The 20,583-nt window shown below is 41.2% G+C and overlaps 1 protein-coding gene across 3 annotated transcripts in view; it reads left to right on the top strand.

Moving 5' to 3' along the window:
* Positions 1-14,045, top strand: part of LOC106562446 (nuclear factor of activated T-cells, cytoplasmic 3) — an 83,407-nt gene extending 69,362 nt beyond the window's left edge. Inside the window, exon 10 of one of the 3 annotated variants that reach the window (XM_045689319.1) lies at positions 11,997-14,045. In XM_045689319.1, the coding sequence (XP_045545275.1) occupies positions 11,997-12,055 (59 nt within the window). In that variant the 3' untranslated portion in view covers positions 12,056-14,045. The remainder of the gene's footprint in view (positions 1-11,996) is intronic. The other 2 variants (XM_045689318.1, XM_045689317.1) reach the window with 2 other exon arrangements.
* Positions 14,046-20,583: the final 6,538 nt, after the last annotated feature.

Raw genomic sequence — 20,583 nt, 5'->3', positions numbered from 1 at the left:
AGGAAGTGCTGTATTGTGTGCTAGCAGGGGCCAGACTAATTACACGGCCCATTATCAATAAGTCATGATTGAAAGGCCATCAGACACAAGTTCACCAGCTGCATAATACACTGCATGTGTATGCCTACACACACTCATACACTCAGACCTAGTCGCACAGTTGTGTGTACGCACGCATAATCATAATCAGTATATCCTTAATTACTCACTCTCTATTTCTCTCTCACACTCTCCAACACACACGCACACACACACTCAAGTAAAAGTCTGGCTGCCTCAGTCAATTTCCCTCAGACGGTGTCGCTACATGTAACTGCCAAAATAAAGGAAACACCACAAGCCAGAACAGCTTCAATGCGCTTTGGCATAGATTCTACAAGTGTCTGGAACTCTATTGGAGGGATGCGACACTATTTTTCCATGAGAAATTTGTTGATGGTGGGGGAAAAACGTTCCCCCCACTAAACGTTCATCTGCTTTCAATATGCTTTGAATCCCTCATTTACTCAAGTGTTTCCTTTATTTTGGCAGTTACCTGTACATTCCAAGAAGAAAAGTGTGAGAAAAGTTGTTGTCTGGTTTAGTAAATCCCTGTCTGAGCGAGGCCTAGAAATAGCTTCTGTGCCATGCAGGCTCTGTAGGACACACAAACAAACACACACACAAAACACACACGCACACACACTGGCTCTGTAGGACGTAATGAAGCAGTGAATGACTGAGCAGTGCAGCAATGAAACGACTGAGTTTTTAGGACGTCAGAGCAGCACATGGAATATACCACAGAGCAGACCAGGGTTCATGTGTTTTTAAGTATTTGTTATTTAAATACTTTTTTTGTGTGTATTTGACTAATTTCAAATTATGTGGCCCGAATTAACTACCGTAATAATCGCACCTGAATATAAGCCGCACCCACTGAATTAATATATATTTTTTTATTATTATTTTTTTAACATAAATAAGCCGCACATGTCTATAAGCCGCAGGTGCCTACCGGTACATTGAAACAAATGAACTTTACACAGGCTTTAACGAAACACGGCTTGTAACAAAAATAAATAGGCTTTAACGAAACACGGCTTGTAACAAAAATAAATAGGCTTTAACGAAACACGGCTTGTAACAAAAAAATAAAACATTTGCAGTAAGCTTTAGTTGTCTTTTTGCACTGAGTCAATTCCTCACGCTGCTGTTTCCAACGTCTTATCATCGACTCATTAAGACCAAGCTCCCGTGCAGCAGCTCTATTTCCTTTTCCAACAGCCAGATCAATCGCCTTCAACTTGAAAGCTGCATCATATGCATTTCTCCGTGTCTTTGCCATGATGAGGGTGACAAAATGACTACCGTAATCAGAATGATGGGAAGTTTGAGAGCGCTCGATTTAATCTAAACAGTAAACAAAAAAGTTGTTTGACCTTAACCTGTTCGGCAATTTCATTGGTATAATGAAAGCTTCATGCCGCCAAAAAATTGAGCACGTCACAGAATGTGTTTTTTTTGGGAAAAAAACAATTTGAAAGCGGGAAAAATCCATATATTAGCCGCGTCATTGATTAAGCCGCGATGTTCAAAGCGTGGGAAAAAAGTTGCGGCTTATAGTCCGGAATTTACGGTACTTCTATTGGAAGTATTTGAAAGTATTTTCGGTAACACTTTATTTGGATAGTCCATATGTAGATGCTCTAAAGACTATCAGTAACATTTCAACTAACTATCTACTAACCCTAGCTCTAACTTTAACCCTAAACTTAACCCTTACCCTAACCTTATTCTTAACCTAACCGTAACCTTAGCAAGCAGTTGTTTATCAACAGATGGTCATACGATCAACAAACTATCTGTAGAGCATCTACAGAGCGAAAATCCGGACTATCCAAATAAAGTCTGACCGTATTTTCAAATACTTATTTCAAATACTATATTAAAATAAGTTAGTGTATTTGAGTGTTTTCAAATAGTTTCCAAGTGTATTTCTAAATACATTCCAATATTCATCTACTTTTCTTTTCAAATAAAAAAATACCTAAATACTTACATCTAAATGTCTTTGAAAGTGATTGAACTCTGGTCTACTAGACTATCTGTGTGTCTTTCTGTTAATGTCTGTATGTCTGTCTATCTGTCTGAGTTCTAGTAGTCTAACTAAGAGCAGGGTCAGTTAGTTACATGTCAGTCAGTGCTGATATGTACATTTTGATATGATAGTCATTCCCTGGTAGGATTTCAGTATACAGTAGTATCACCAGGGGTGCAACTTTCACTTGTCCCCCCCCCCCCAGTTTTATCATTGGAATGTGATTCAAAACGAGACAACTGTGTGCTTTAGGATCATGCGGATGCCTCCGAGCGGTCGGGTAGGCTGTTTTGGAGTGTTTATCCTACTATTTAAAAAAAAAATATATATATATATATATATATATATATATATATATATATATTGGTTCCCCCACTTCTAAAACCAAAGTTGCGCCCCTGAGTATCACTGTAGTATTGCCTGCATAGACTCATGTCAGCACAAGTCTGTGTGTGTGTACCACCACGTCACAGTGTAAAACTGCTGTGGTGAGCTAACAGATGGCCTTGGTGACTGGTGACGTACGCCAGCGCAGGGGCCATGTAGTAGGGTGTGTGTGTGTGTGCAGTAGGTCTACTGTGGGTGTGGGGGGGTCAGGAGTGGCAGAGACTTACTGACAGATGGACAGACGAGTTGAGGATCCCAACTGGCAGTATGCACCCAAAAATGCATCCCCACTTCTCATACTCCTCCTATGCGAATTCTCATCTCCAATAAACAGGTTTATAACAAAGAGTATGTATTTATCAGTAAGGGGCAGGAGGAGGCAGTTCTTCTGCTAGAGCTAGCAGATGAAAGGAAACTGCTGTGTACAGGACCTCTGCTTCTTTATTGGTAGGTACAGTAGTCTATATTTGGTTTAGTGTCCATATTTAGTGTCAATATATTTCCAATCTTCCTGAACAGTGTTAATGTGAGTGCACTGTTAACAGGGACAGTAATTGTACAGTAGTGTGTATGGCGTGCTTTAGGTGTGTGCAACCTTGCTCTCCCCCTTCCTCTCTTGTGTGAATGTGAGTGAACCCTCCTGTGAGGGTGATTACGGCCGTCATGGTGACAGACTGAACCACTTGTGGTGCCGACCCGTGTGTTTATCTAATTAATCAGCTGGCCCTGTGTTTGCACAGACAACACACACATACACAGTGCAGGCGGGGGTTAGCGGAGGCTGTGTGTGTGACACGGCGTGCCTACATCTTTTGTTTGCTCTCCTGCTCGGGCCACAGCTGCCTCTCGCCGTGAGCACGGCATTCTGGGTTAATAATAGGCCGGGCCTGCTGCTCCCGCTCTTCTTGTGAGAGACAACGACATAGAGCAGGCACACACACTTATTTCTAGCGCTGTCATAGTGTACACACACACACACACACACACACACACACACACACACACACACAGAGAGAGACACAGGCATATAGTACACACAGTAAATGCACCCACCAGAAGCAGCCATATTCACGTCAGTACTATGAGTATGGCGCCACACATTGTAAACACTGTGCACACAGTAGTTAATCACATACTTTAGGCAGTTTTCTCAGGCACAACTCTATATACAAATACACGAGCAATGCCGCTTACAGAGCATGTGCACAGTCCCTGTTGACATAGCATAGCCAACAACACACAGACATAAACACACACACGTCTACATTTAAAACATGGGCTAATCTGGGTCTGTTACTAAGGCTCCTGAAACATAGCTTTCACCAGACTCCAATCCCCTCCATGAGGTAGGCCCTGTCCATCTCTACTACTACAGACCCAGGGATCCAACCTCTAGTCTACAGGTTGCACTACCACTAGACGGAAGTCACAGAACCCTGGCACCATGCTGCTGGTCAGTTTGGGTCAAGCAGGCCTCAGTCTCCAGAGTTCTGAGTTGTCCCCTACAGTGGAAACTCTCCTCTGGTGCTCTGTGGTTTGGTGGCTTTGTGGCTTGGTCCAAGTCCCAGCCCAGCCAGTGGCTGATTATAACTTCTAACCGAGCATGGCAGATAAATAGCACAACTCTCTATTCATGTGAGGAAAAAACAACAGCGGTAGGAAAATGCATCAGGCCTGGACCTAACCAAACTCAGCGAGTTAAACACAATCACAAACGCATACCGCCGGCCCTGGAAAAAGTGGGAACCGACTTTGTTTGTCATCTTTCCATACAATTAAAGACTTAGGAATGTAATGAAGGCAGAGGTATTGGCAGTGTAGCACCAGCACCGGGTGCTGGATTCTGGGGTTCAGGTCCTGCCAGTGTGCCTTTCTCTCTCTCTCTCTGTGTGCAGACAGAGTGTCCGGGCAGGCCGGAGATCCTTGGTAATGTTGGAACTTAACATTGACCTTCAGCCAGGAAAACAGAAAGAAAATCCTTTTATTAGTGTTTACAGAGTCCCATATCAATGTTTTGAATATAATATTGTCCTGTTTGTATGCTAATGGTCTCATGTACCAGCTCGTGGGTTGTGTTATCGGTTAGCTTGTCTATTGTAGATGTCATTGTTGATTTGTGTTTCCTAACAGAGAGCCACTGTTCTAGTTGATATCCCTATTAAACACTGTAGTGTGCTTTGTGTGACAGCTGCTGTAAGGGGAGTGTATCTGTCAAGTGTCTCAGAGAACTGTTGAGTCACTCTGCCCTGCTCTAGTAAATAGTAAAGTGATGTGCATTGCCCCTCCACACACACACACACACACACACACACACCATAACACATCTCCACATGGCAGTCAGCTTACTGCAGTTATCCTCCATTCTAGTTATGTGGATACAGGAATTCTTCTAACTCACTAAACTAGCCTCCGGTCCGATCTCTTAAAATGCCATTAGGTGCCATTAGGTGTTTAGTCACTGTGAAATGCAGCAGACATAGAATGTGTCATTATCTGATCCCTACTGCACATCCTAAGGGGATGGTCTATTGTGGTAGAAGTTTAGATGAATCTTCTGGTTGGCCATTCCGGATCCTATTGGCTTCCATTCCAACATTTTAGGACGGCCATTCTGGCTCCAATCCTGTTGGCTTCCACCTTGTAACTCACTCTTGTGGTCATCTGATGGCTTCCTGTGAGCAGACATTATAGGGGCCGGATCAAAAGACATGTGTCTTGTGAATCACTTACAATGTGAAATCCACAGATGATTCACAGAGATGAGTGACTTTGTTAAAACTGCAGCAGTTCTAATGAGGCTATAGTGTTCTCACTGGAGCTCTACTGTTACTGTGATCTGTCTCTCTGGCAGCGTGTCAGACTAGAGTAACAGACTACAGAGCTACAGTTAAACAGGCAAAAAAGAGATAACAGATTGACTCAGCGATGTTAGCCTAGCAACCCTGGAACGTTTTTAGTCGTCTAGTTTCTGTTACTGAAACTGACCATATATTTCCAATGAAATATGATCATTAAGTGGACTTATCCATTTGACTTGAACGTCTTATGTTTTCTCTTCTACCTGAGGCTCTCTGAAGATGTGTGCATGTCATTGCAAGTCTTCCTTTTGACCAACTGAATCTTGGCTTGCCTGGCCCGTGCCTTGCACAAATGTTATCCATTGTAACATGTTTTCTTCATTTGGTAGAGTGGAGAGAACAATCACTCAGTCTTCTTGTTATTTTCTTAAGCTGGTTCTCTGTTGGAGCGCCCTGCATGCCCTTTTCTACTTCACACTTCAGTGTTGGTCTGTCAGGGAACGTTTTTTCAATCTGTCAGAGGGGAACCAGGGTGATTAGCTGTTTTCCATCCTAACTGATGACTTGTTTATCATAGAAAATCCACATCTGTTTGACTGTTTCACTTCTGTTTCTCATTTCAGAGATTATTTGAACAGATCCCTTTTAGACATGAAATGTATACATCTAGACATGACATTAAAGATCACTGTGTGATTCGAAACAAAGAAAAGCAAAGAAAAATAATTGGGGTCAGAAAGGACACACTATGTAGATTTACTAAGGGCAGTCTGTTTCTCCCCTATGACTGGGTTAGGTAAAGTGATTAATGTGAGTTTCCCCTTTGAGATAATGACATGACACACACTGAAAACCTTGTTTTACCACCAATCAGTACACTGATGGACTTTGATCGAGGAGGGACTCTCTGTCTTTGACCCGAATTAGCCTAAGTCACAGTGATTGAAGGGTTCGTTTCCCACTAGAGTACTGTCTGAGAGGTGACACCGGTCTGATGAGGAGGGAAGTCATGTTCATGGGCTGGTTTAGTCACACATTCAGTAAAGTGGACTAGCCCTAGGACCAGAGAGGTATGCCTTAGAAGCAAAATGACAGTTCACTGTATGAGGAGCAGTTCTCTGGCTTAATAGGGACCCCCCCCTCCTAGTCATATAAAGAGGATCTCCCTTCCAGAGGGTTAAAGAGACCCAGGGTTCTCTGTAGTAGTAAGCTGGGCTAAATCATCACATAAAAACAAGTCAATCTGAGACATTGGTTCAGGTATGAAACTACCGAAGTCAAGCACAATTTTACAGATTTTTCCCATATCTACATCAGATTATAGGCCTAGTTGATCATATTTTATCTAACTGTCAGTCTTGTTAGAGGCCATTTTGAAACCTTACCAGTAGTCGATTAATCGGATATCTAATGCCCGTATGTTAGTTTGCATCGTTTTGTGTGTGATGTGTGTTCTGTGGAAAGTTTTCTAAACAGACACACAACTGCAGATAGACATTGTGCTTGAGACTTACATTAAACACATACAATAATGGGTCATTTTTAGTTGAACATTTCAGCTGGTGTGCTGTGTTTAGAACGTGGATACATTGTTGTAGACTGATGTTTTATGTAAAGCTGTCTGTTGCAGTAAACCGAGAAATACAGTCTATGTGTGAAGATAGATAACCGTGTGTGATGGGAGAGGAAGAACCATCCGCCCACGCCAACAGGATAGAGACAGTGGCTAGCCAGCCAGGCACAAAGGCCTGCCCCTCTCTCTGTCACATCAGCAGTAGTAGCAGCACACAGATCACACAAACAAACACAAATAAACACCTCTATTTCTATCATGGAACCACCAATAGGTTTTCACTGTTTTTTTAATGGTAGTCAACTAACAAGTACAGTTGAAGCTACAGTATTCATTGTCAATACTGTAAAATTATGTTTGAAATAGTTGTATTACTTTTTCTGAGACAAATTTATTTTGGGGGATTTTTGAGAATGTACCAGTTTTACAGGAGTACAATGACTTTGAGACGTTGTAATTGTATTCAGATATATACAGTGGGGCAAAAAAGTATTTAGTCAGCCACCAATTGTGCAAGTTCTCCCACTTAAAAAGATGAGAGAGGCCTGTAATTTTCATCATAGGTACACTTCAACTATGACAGACAAAATGAGAAAAAAAATCCAGAAAATCACATTGTAGGATTTTTAATGAATTTATTTGCAAATTATGGTGGAAAATAAGTATTTGGTCAATAACAAAAGTTTATCTCAATACTTTGTTATATACCCTTTGTTGGCAATGACACAGGTCAAATGTTTTCTGTAAGTCTTCACAAGGTTTTCACACACTGTTGCTGGTATTTTGGCCCATTCCTCCATGCAGATCTCCTCTAGAGCAGTGATGTTTTGGGGCTGTCGCTGGGCAACACGGACTTTCAACTCCCTCCAAAGATTTTCTATGGGGTTGAGATCTGGAGACTGGCTAGGCCACTCCAGGACCTTGAAATGCTCCTTCACGAAGCCACTCCTTCGTTGCCCGGGCGGTGTGTTTGGGATAATTGTCATGCTGAAAGACCCAGCCACGTTTCATCTTCAATGCCCTTGCTGATGGAAGGAGGTTTTCACTCAAAATCTCATGATACATGCCCCCATTCATTCTTTCCTTTACACGGATCAGTCGTCCTGGTCCCTTTGCAGAAAAACAGCCCCAATGCATGATGTTTCCACCCCCGTGCTTCACAGTAGGTATGGTGTTCTTTGGATGCAACTCATCATTCTTTGTCCTCCAAACACGACGAGTTGAGTTTTTACCAAAAAGTTCTATTTTGGTTTCATCTGACCATATGACATTCTCCCAATCCTCTTCTGGATCATCCAAATGCTCTCTAGCAAACTTCAGACAGGCCTGGACATGTACTGGCTTAAGCAGGGGGACACGTCTGGCACTGCAGGATTTGAGTCCCTGGCGGCGTAGTGTGTTACTGATGGTAGGCTTTGTTACTTTGGTCCCAGCTCTCTGCAGGTCATTCACTAGGTCCCCCCGTGTGCTTCTGGGATTTTTGCTCACCGTTCTTGTGATCATTTTGACCCCACGGGGTGAGATCTTGCGTGGAGCCCCAGATCGAGGGAGATTATCAGTGGTCTTGTATGTCTTCCATTTCCTAATAATTGCTCCCACAGTTGATTTCTTCAAACCAAGCTGCTTACCTATTGCAGATTCAGTCTTCCCAGCCTGGTGCAGGTCTACAATTTTGTTTCTGGTGTCCTTTGACAGCTCTTTGGTCTTGGCCATAGTGGAGTTTGGAGTGTGACTGTTTGAGGTTGTGGACAGGTCTCTTTTATACTGATAACAAGTTCAAACAGGTGCCATTAATACAGGTAACGAGTGGAGGACAGATGAGCCTCTTAAAGAAGAAGTTACAGGTCTGTGAGAGCCAGAAATCTTGCTTGTTTGTAGGTGACCAAATACTTATTTTCCACCATAATTTGCAAATAAATTCATAAAAAATCCTACAATGTGATTTTCTGGATTTTTTTTCTCATTTTGTCTGTCATAGTTGACGTGTACCTATGATGAAAATTACAGGCCTCTCTCATCTTTTTAAGTGGGAGAACTTGCACAATTGGTGGCTGACTAAATACTTTTTTGCCCCACTGTAGCTGATGATTCTTAGGGATGGGGGTAACAGTTGATCTATAGCTGATGATTCTTAGGGATGGGGGTAACAGTTGATATATAGCTGATGATTCTTAGGGATGGGGGTAACAGTTGATCTATAGCTGATGATTCTTAGGGATGGGGGTAACAGTTGATCTATAGCTGATGATTCTTAGGGATGGGGGTAACAGTTGATATATAGCTGATGATTCTTAGGGATGGGGGTAACAGTTGATATATAGCTGATGATTCTTAGGGATGGGGGTAACAGTTGATCTATAGCTGATGATTCTTAGGGATGGGGGTAACAGTTGATATATAGCTGATGATTCTTAGGGATGGGGGTAACAGTTGATCTATAGCTGATGATTCTTAGGGATGGGGGTAACAGTTGATCTATAGCGTGATTCTTAGGGATGGGGGTAACAGTTGATATATAGCTGATGATTCTTAGGGATGGGGGTAACAGTTGATATATAGCTGATGATTCTTAGGGATGGGGGTAACAGTTGATATATAGCTGATGATTCTTAGGGATGGGGGTAACAGTTGATCTATAGCTGATGATTCTTAGGGATGGGGGTAACAGTTGATCTATAGCTGATGATTCTTAGGGATGGGGGTAACAGTTGATCTATAGCTGATGATTCTTAGGGATGGGGGTAACAGTTGATCTATAGCTGATGATTCTTAGGGATGGGGGTAACAGTTGATATATATAGCTGATGATTCTTAGGGATGGGGGTAACAGTTGATATATAGCTGATGATTCTTAGGGATGGGGGTAACAGTTGATATATAGCTGATGATTCTTAGGGATGGGGGTAACAGTTGATATATAGCTGATGATTCTTAGGGATGGGGGTAACAGTTGATATATAGCTGATGATTCTTAGGGATGGGGGTAACAGTTGATCTATAGCTGATGATTCTTAGGGATGGGGGTAACAGTTGATATATAGCTGATGATTCTTAGGGATGGGGGTAACAGTTGATCTATAGCTGATGATTCTTAGGGATGGGGGTAACAGTTGATCTATAGCTGATGATTCTTAGGGATGGGGGTAACAACTGGAATACAGAATATCAAGGCTTTTAATTAAATTTATGAAAAAGTATCATTCTTGATTTGTGTTAATGAATACATTTATTATTTAACCCCATACACAGCAAAATGTGGTTAAGAAATATAAAGGGAAGATCTTAAGATGAGCAGGATGAATTCATTTGAACGGACTCCCTAATGTCTCGATAATACTCTGAATTGAATCTATACATGATTTGACTGTTAATTTTCCTCTCACTCCATCTACCAATAATATGCCACATATATAAACACCCATATATAATATGACCCATATAAAGCAGATGCTGACTTGTCCATCAGACACGGTGGGCCATAAAATGTATGATTTCACAACAGACAGTTGCACAACAAGTGGCCAGTTGTAGGTAAGAGAAGAGGAATCCCCAAGCAGCAGGGCTGGTACTGTTACTGTGGTGTATGGACAGGTCTGCCTGAATACCTGCGTGTCGATCTGTCTTAATGTGTGTCAAACTGTCAGAGCTCAGAGGACTCACTCACCATCTCCTCGCTCTAAACCAGATAGTCAAACCCTCTCCTCTCTTTGCCCTCTGTCTCTCTGACCTGCCATGACTTTTGACACATATGTGCCACATCAGGAAATTAACGGTGTATGAATGCCGCCACTGCTACACGAATGCAAAGCTACCAATCGCTGCTGTGTGGAAAATATCTTCACTTTTTCCATAAATACCAAACCAGGCTACATATCCTCTCCTTTCACTCTCTATTTCTCTCTCTTCTATTTCTCTCCTCTTTCTCTCTTTTCTCTCTCCTCTCCCTCTCTTCTATTTCTTCTCTTTCTCCCTCTCTCTTTCTCACCCTCCTTTTCGTTCCACAGGTACTGTAGTAAACCAGATGCAGCTTCAGTTTAGCGTGATATGGGGGTTAGAAGTTGATTTACTTTACGGCTGTGGTTTTTACAGGCTCCCCGCTGGTCCTCCCGCTGAGCCACGCTGGGCCCGGTGTGAGCTGAAAACAGCTTTGGCACCACTGTAACAATCAGGTCTCTGTTGGAGGCATCTCCAACATGCCCCACCGCCAGAGAGCGAGAGAGAAAATAACGTATTTATTTAATATCAGGCCTAGCTAGCTCTGCCTGGCGGAGTAATTACCTACAGCACTGTGCTTGAGTGCCTCTCTGGGGTCGACAACGTGTTGTAACAATGGATTAGTTTTATACAGGCCCATTTACTACGCTCGCAAACCCACAATAATAGGCCAGAGGAAATGTACTCAAGCTCCATTAAGAGGTGGAAGAAATGAAGAAACGCAATAGAGAGCTGGTACTCGCTAGGCCATTCAATAAATGGAGGATTATATTTATAGGAGTCGACATGTTGTGGTGGTAAAGACTAAATATCTTGGACGCTGTCAAAGGTCAAATTTGACGGTAATGACACACGGCAGTGAATGGAATAGTTTCCCCTCGCTTTCTGGTTGTTGACGGTGGTTTTGTCATTCCAAAGCTGTGAGTTGAACCTCTGGGTCTTGTCAGTGTATGTATGATTGAGTTTTTCCCTCTGTCTCTCCACTGTGATATGCTGAAGCTGAACTTTTCTGTGTTCAGAGAAGTCAGTAAGTGAGCTGGGCAACATCGCCCTCTGCTGGTAAACATTTGTTTTTTCTCACAGTCCGAATGCATTCAGGAACACAATTTAGATTTGATTTCTTGATAATATATTTACATTTAAGTCATTTAGCAGACGCTCTTATCCAGAGCGACTTACAAATTGGTGCATTCACCTTATGATATCCAGTGGAACAACCACTTTACAATAGTGCATCTACATTTTTTAAGGGGAGGGGGGGGGGGGTTAGAAGGATTACTTTATCCTATCTAATATATGACAATCAATGTGTCCTCAAAAACTTTGGGTCAATTGAAGTTAAAGAAAGCCTTGCTAAGGTTTAGTAGCCTATAATAATAAACCCTCTGGACTGTGTTGTTCAGCTGTAGTGAACCTGTATCCTTCTCTCTCTTTGTGTTTCCAGTGAATGAGATCATCGGCAGAGACATGTCCCAGTCCCCTGGTGGCGGTGCCCAGTCGTAGCACTGTCCTTGGCCAGGCCTCCACACACCCAGCTGGGCATAGCAGTGTTCTCACCAGCCCCAACACCACCACCTCCACCACAGGACTTTACCTGCCTCTAGGCAGGACAGACTGGGATGAGATTCCCCTTTACACTTCATGGACCTACCAGTCCACAAAAAGACCCTCCAGACACACATGAACAAACTTTTCATATACCCACATGACAGCAAAAGAGCTCAGATTCACCCACCTACACATGTATACATCAGATTATAAACAGGAGAACACCGCAGGGTGGTGACAAACTGTAGGATTATTGGGGTCAGTGGCAGAAAGACGAGGAACATGTTCTCTGTTCAATTGACTTCGGGTTCATTTTTAGCATTAGATCTCAGGCCTGGGCTCAGATCCCCAGAGGTGATCACTGGTTTAGAGAGTGATCACCTCCTAAACGGATTCTATGCAGCAAAACTCTCTGCTCAGGGTGTCTGGTTGGAGTATGTAATATACCCTCTGAAGTCACAATGTTGCCCCTAACAGTGTAGTGCTCAGTGAGGAAAAATAGGATCCCTCAGTAGGAATAAAGAAGGGTTGAATACTGTACTCATGATTTTCTCACCAGCATAGACCTCGATGGTACAAACACCCCAGTTGGTTGAGTGATGTCACAACAGCACCCCCTGGGAGTGTAGAGATATTACTGCAGCCTCACTGCGACACCCCCCCATCACCCTAGTCCTTCTTTGTCTCTGGGTGCCTGGGAGCCCCTTCTCTTCTTCTCTGGTGCTGGACTGGGATCTGTAATATGCAACATTCCACACTTCTAGTGACCTTACAGCCATGTAGATATAGTGCCTTCAGAAAGTATTCACACCCCTTGACTTTTTCCACATTTTGTTGTGGTACAGCCTGAATTTCAAATATATTAAATGTAGACGTTTTTGTCGCTGGCCTACACGCAATACCCGATAATGTCAAAGTGGACTTATGTTTTCAGAATTGTTTATAAATTCATTAAAAAAATAAAAGCTGAAATGTCTTGAGTGAATAAGTATTCAACCCCTTTGTTATGACAAGCCTAAATAAGTTCAGGAGTAAAAATGAACTTAACAAGTCACATAAGTTGCATGGATTCAACCACAAAGACCAGGGAGTTTTTCCAATGCCTTGCAAAGAAGGGCACCCATCCCTAAAAGAAAAGCAGACATTGAGCATATCCCTTTGAGCATGGAGAAGTTATTAATTATACTTTAGATGGTCTATCAATACACCCAATCACTACAAAGATACAGGCATCCTTCCTAACTCAGTTGCCAGAGACGAAGGAAACGGCTTAGGGATTTCACCATGAGGCCAATGGTGACTTTAAAACAGTTACAGAGTTTAATGGCTGTGATAGGAGAAACAACATTGTAGTTATTCCACAATATTAACCTAATTGACAGAGTGAAAAGAAGGAAGCCTGTACAGAATACAAATATTCCAAGACATGCATCCTGTTTGCAACAAGGCACTAAAGTAATACTACAAAAAAAAATTGGCAAAGCAATTCACTTTTTGTTCTGAATACAAAGCGTTATGTTTGGGGCAAATCCAATACAACAAATTACTGAGTACCACTCTCCATATTTTCAAGCATAGTGATGGCTGCATCATGTTATGTGTATGCTTGTCATTGAGAAGGACTGGGGATTTTTTTAGGATAAAAAAATAAGCAGAATGGAGCACAGGCCAAATTCTAGAGGGAAATCTGGTTCATTCTGCTTTCCACCAGACACTGGGAGGTGAATTCACTTTTCAGCAGGACAATAACTTAAAACACAAGGCCAAATCTACACTGAAGTTGCTTACCAAGAAGACAGTGGATGTTCCTGAGTGGCCAAATTACAGTTTTGACTTAAATCTGCTTGAAAATCTATGGCAAGACCTGAAAATGGTTGTCTAGCAATGATCAACAACCAATTTGACAGAGCTTGAAGAATGTAGAAAAGGTTAATGGGCAAATGTTGCACAATCCAGGTGTGGAAAACTCTTAGAGACTTACCCAGAAAGACTCACAGCTGTAATCACTGCTTAAGGTGCTTCTACAAAGTATTGACTCAGGGGTGTGAATACTTATGTAAATGAGATTTCTGTATTTCATTTTCAATAAATTAGCAAACATTTATAAAAACATGTTTTTACTGTCATTATGGGTTATTGTGTGTAGATGGTTGAGATTTTTATTTATTTTTATAAATGTTTTATTCTGGCTGTAACTCAACAAAAGGTGGAATAAGTCAAAGGGTATGAATACTTTCTGAAGCCACTGTGTCTGTATATTATTACTACCCTCTCCTCCTGACTCCCCAAACCCCCTCTCTCTTCAGGTTGAACAAATGCCTTATAAACATTGTTAAATAGCAGCTTTGAATGATAGGATGGTAAACGCTTTTGTTGTTTGTTTGCACAGCTGACTCTTCATGCAGAGTATGACTTTGATTTTTATAGAAATTAGATGGATTTATGAGTTTGTGCTATGGAGACGCTTGACTTTCGATGAATATAATGTTTTGTGCGATGGATAGATGAACACTGGTTTTCTCCAGACCGAGGTAGCCCATTAAGACAAGTAAATATATATATTTGTAACTGTAAGTAGACTCGTTGGAGTTTAATTAAAGGTGGCGTTTGAATTATCCACAGAGCAAGACGGACCTGTGTTCCTCTGAGCTCTGTCATGCAATAACTGAAGTGCGTCTGAAATGGCACCCTATTCCCTGTATAGTGCACTACTTTTGGCCAGCACACTGGTCAAAAGTAGTGCACGATACAGGGAATCGGGTGTAATTGTGGATGCACACTAACTGTCTTGATGCCCTGGGCCCAGTTTTTCAAAACTTTTAATCTGGATAGGAATGATCTGGATTCTGTAATCCTTTTTTGCAATCCAGGATCAGATTGATCTGGCTGTTTTGGGGCCAGTTTTTCAGAAAATAATCTGATAGGATCATTCTGATCCACAACATGAAGATCACAGAATCCAGATTGTCAGTGCTTTCAACAGGCCTACACCTTTTCATCTAGTGGACAGGTTATGGTACTACTACACTGTCATAGGGAAACAGATGAGTGAACTACATGAATAAAGGTAACTATATGACACCTTTCTAAATCCACAAAAACTACATTTAATCCTGATTGAATGGTCAGATTGGATTACCAAATCTGGAGGATCAGAATAATTTTGTTTTCTTTTGAAAAACCCAATTCTAACATGTAATTTTATCCGATTGCAGAAATCCAATCGGATAACTTTTGAAAAACTGGGCCCAGAGACTCTTGTGTGCCTTCCACTTTGTAACCATACCTTCTGAGGGTAAAGCAGCTTCAATCCAAATACTATTGGAAATAATATAACACATTGAAAACTGCAGATTTAAACTGTTGATAAAAGTATTTTATATTTAGTCCTTTATATATACTGTATTTATGTATAGCCCCCCCCTCCACCACCCCTGACGAACAAGGTTAAGTTAGTTTTAAAAAACGACTTCCATTTTTGTATGTTGTTGGTTCTTACACGCCCCCTGTGTGTTGCACATCATGACAATCACGACAAATGATAATTTTGTCTTCAGGATGGTAACTTAACAAAAAGATGTATTTGTCAATCTTCCTCCTTGGGGAGACATACAGACTGCGAATGTATGGAATATTGATAGCAATAATAAAAAGATTTTCAGTATGCCTGAGAATTACAACAACAAAAAGTCCAAAGAAAATGACAAAGTTGAGTGTTAAAAAACAACATATTCCAGTCCAACATCATCATAAGGATGTTTACAGAATGTGATTCTGAATGCTGGATAGATGTATGTATGTATGCCATACATTACGTAGTCATGCTGTAATATAACATGTTGATTGGTCTGGGTAGGAACAACTCCTATTGCCTTAACATGTTCTCTGTGATTGGACAATGATATATGTATATTCTTGCATGTATATTTTTTTCTCTGAGGGGATGTTGCTAATGACAACTGTCAATTATGTCCAAGTCCAATCAGAAATAGAAAATAATTCTGCTATACACAAAAAACCTGCCTGATGCCTTTAAAAAAACATTTAAAAAAACATTTAAAAAAGAACCTTGATGCCTATAGTTTTAGATGCAGCAGAGATGCTTGGTTCTGTTACTGCAAGGCTCTGTTTACACAGGTAGTCCAATTCTGATCTTTTTCTCACTAATCAGATCAGCTCTGAAAAAGTTCTGTGATTGGTCAAAGAACCAATTAGTGGAACAAATATCAGAATTGGGCTGCCTGTATAAACGCAGCCTTCTAGAGTATCAGCACAATACTTATTAGTCCTGCATACCAGAGGGCCAGTCAGTGAATCTGCCTTGTAAAGGACACAGTGCAAGCGTCTTAGTAGATTATATTAAGTGTGTGTGGATGTGTGCGTTTGTACCCAATAAACTGTAGAGAAGTGTTTTTTTAATAATGAATTTCAGTTCTGTACAATACAAGCACACAGATGCATTAGGCTACTATGCAAACCATGACGAAAGCATCATGACAACGTGATATTTGGCATCAAGTACAAAATAACTGGTTTGTTTGTAATAATCTCTCGTGGCTTTTGTTTTATGTGTAAAACCTTTTCAAACAGTGAGGAGAGAATGTCACTATTTGTTTATTTAAACTATAGGAAGGCCTTAACTCATGTGTTGAATATGAATTACTGGTTTGTTGTCTGTATGCTCTTCTGAGTTAATAATTTACTTGAGAATATACATTTTGGACAGCAGGACGTTAGTTACAAGAGGAAGGGCTGGCTCTGGTGCTGCTTGTGAGACTGGTACCTAATTCACAGTATAGAGCTGATCAGAACCGTACTGTGCTGGCTTGGATGTTTCATTTTCACATGGTCCTTTCCAGCACAGTTCCAGCACTATGTAGATGCGTAAACAGGGCAGCCCAGTACAGCTCGGCTTGGCGCAGTTTGGCCACATAGTGTGAATGAGGCACATGAGTCCAGAAACTAGCAGCATTAAATTCAGTAATCGTTCGCTCTCTGCCATCCACTTCTGTAAAACCAAAGATCGAACAATATGTTCCCATTTTACATACTGGTAAAAAGCAACACAGACTGACATTAGAACTCTATTTTTGATACTTTGAAATGGATGTCATTCCTAATGGTTGGGTACATATATCTATAAATATATGTTTTGTAAAAGAAAAGGGAAATACAGGTTTTAGCTGATGTTTACAGGAACCTTGTATTGTCATTTCATGTACATTTTGTATTTTAAAACCATTTTGTAATTTAAGACTGCAGTGCTTTTTGAATTTATTCAAAGGGAATACCTTGCATTTAGGCTCTTACAGTAGTGTATCAATAAAAATACAAATGTCAAACTTTGTCTTTGTGTTTTTCTCTTTCTATACTGAACAAAAATATAAATGCAACATGGAACAATTTCTAAGATTTTACTGAGTTACAGTTCATATAAGCAAACAAGTAAATTTAAATAGATTAGGCCTTAATCTATGTATTTCCCATGACTGGGAATATAGATATGTCATCCAGAACTGTGACATTTTCAGCTTCCAGGAATTGTGTACAGATCCTTGTGACATGGGTCCATGCATTATCATGCTGAAACATGAGATAATGGGGCGGATGAATGGCATGACAATGAGCCTCAGGATCTCATCACGGTGTCTCTGTGCATTGAAATTGCCATCAATAAAATGCAATGGTGTTCGTTGTCTGTAGCTTATGCCCATACCATAACCCCACTGTCACCCATGGGACACTCTGTTCACAACATTGACATCAGCATACCACATACCATCTGACCGGTACAGTTGAAACCGGGATTCATCTGTGAAGAGCACACTTCTCCAGCGTGCCAGTGGCCATCGATGGTGAGCATTTGCCCACTAAAGTTGGTTATGACACCGAACTGCAGTCAGGTCAAGACCCTGGTGAGGACGACGAGCACGCAGATGAGTTTCACTGAGACAGTTTATGCAGAAATTCTTCAGTTGTGCAAATCCAGTTTATCAGCTGTCCGGGTGGCTGGTCTAAGATGATCCCGTAGGTGGAGGTCCTGGGCTGGCTTGTTTACACATGATCTGCGGTTGTGAGTCCGGTTGGACGTACTACCAAATTCTCTAAAATTACATTGGTGGCTTATGTTAGAGAAATTAACATTCCTGCAGTCAGCAGTTCAATTGCGCGCTCCCTCAAAACTTGAGACATCAATGCCATTGTGTCGTGGACATTTTAGTCGCCTTTTCTCCCCAGTACAAGGTGCACCTGTGTAATGATCATGCTCTTTAATCAGCTTCCTGATCTGCCACACCTGTCAGGTGGATGGATTATCTTGGCAAAGGAGAAATGCTCACTAACGAGGATGTAAACATGTGCACAAAATTTGAGAAACAAAGCTTTTTGTGCATATGGAAAATGTTTGATCTTTTATTTCAGCTCATGAAACATGTTTATATTTTTGTTCAGTGTAAATAAATTGGTAGTGTGGGAGGAATGATGATGATCCTGAAGAGATCACCTTATCACTGATATGCAATAAATCACTATTACGCAGGGCCTCATTTCATTGGAGTCATCCATACCTACACTGGAATATAAATGTAGAATTTACTGGATCAGCCTTTCAAATAGCCTACTAATAGGGATTGCTAGAAGAACTTATTTATGAACGTGTATGTGCCATTAACAATCCGAGTCATTTTTTGCGCCACAAGTCGTCCAGTTCAATCCAGTGTAAAAATACATTTCATTGATGCATTATGCCATACATTCATAAATGCTTTTCACAGCAAAAAAAGTTAGTTGTCAATAAGCACACCATCCACCATGTCACAGACTACTGTATATTGGCCTCATCTAAAATGTCTGACTCCTTCGATAGAATTTAATTGATACAGTTCAGAACAAATTAAGGCAATTTAAACACTGGGGAAATAAAGTTATGTATTTATTCAAACAGTTATATACACATACAGTAGTTAAATTCATACAAGTCAAGTCTCAAACTTGCTTAAAAGAAACAAAACATGTTTTCCATCAGCCACCAGAGGTCAGCTAAGCCACAGAGGGGGCTGCTATTGCACTCTGGGTAATATAGGCACAGCGAAGATGAGAAACCAGACACGAGTGTTCTCAGCAGCCCAGTCACAGGAACAACTCATCCGGGGCGCATATATATATATATATATATATACACACACACACACACACACACACTTTACACAGTTTGACGGTCCAAAAACAAGGGAAAATGGAAAGCACTCTACAGAAGACCGCAGTTTTCTATAAAATATAGTCTGGAAGAAAACAGATGGCACAGAGATCTACTCTCTTTAAAGGATAAAGGATATTGCTTAAAGATCATGCAGACCAACAGCCAACTCTTTTCACATTTAAATAAATCTACATCTTAGGAAGAGTTTTTTTGGATTAAACAAAGAATCAATATTTGTCATGCTAGTATACAACAGAACTAAATGAGACTTCAGCTACTTGAGCCTTAGCCTACTCTGATTGTAACAAAGAAAGAGTACTTGGACATATTATTCTAAATAGAATGGCATGCCATACAAATGCTTTCACAGCAGAAACAAACACTGTTACACAAGTAGCTGTCATTAAGCTCAGCATCCAGCATGTTACTGGCTCTCACTACTGTACATAGTGGCCTTGTCTTTTCTAGTTTTAGAAAAGGGAGTAGTGGAACGAGCGTCTGATTTCCCTTCTATCCAGTACAGTAGTAGTTTCAGTTACAGTCAGTCTATATGGCTCTTATTTATTATTACACTGTTCAGCCCAGCATTGGAAGGCACATCATTTACAACTAACATGCATACAGTACATACATCGTTTTTGCAGACATGCACACGGTAGGCTACATACAGTAGTGTTTTCAGACTGACAAACCAGACACAGGGGAATAGGGATTTTGTTTGAAGGTATGAACATCTTATATAGTGGGGCTGTAGTTGTCATTTAGCTAAAACAAGGGGAGAAGTGGTTTCATGCTTTAGGTGAGTGGTACATTTCATTGGCATCGTTGGTGGATGTTATGGAAGTATTCACACAAGGCACTTCGTGCCAGACACACAGGAACGAGGATGTGCATCATATATAAAATATGTGTACAACCTAGTGCTGTGGGGAGAGGTGTCTGTCGGTCTGTGTATGAATGTTGAGAGGGAGCTTGAGAAAGAGGCTAAGAGGGAGGAGAGTCGGCAGATTGTTTGTGGGGAGGTGTGTGTGTGTATCAGTAGTGGAGGGAGAGGAAGTGACGAGGAGGAGAGTCGGCAGATTGTTTGTGGGGAGGTGTGTGTGTGTATCAGTAGTGGAGGGAGAGGAAGTGACGAGGAGGAGAGTCGGCAGATTGTTTGTGGGGAGGTGTGTGTGTGTATCAGTAGTGGAGGGAGAGGAAGTGACGAGGAGGAGAGTCGGCAGATTGTTTGTGGGGAGGTGTGTGTGTGTATCAGTAGTGGAGGGAGAGGAAGTGACGAGGAGGA

Source organism: Salmo salar, chromosome ssa11 (genome assembly GCF_905237065.1).
Source record: "Salmo salar chromosome ssa11, Ssal_v3.1, whole genome shotgun sequence".
Taxonomy (NCBI): domain Eukaryota; kingdom Metazoa; phylum Chordata; class Actinopteri; order Salmoniformes; family Salmonidae; genus Salmo; species Salmo salar.
This window is presented reverse-complemented; position numbering and strand designations above follow the sequence as displayed.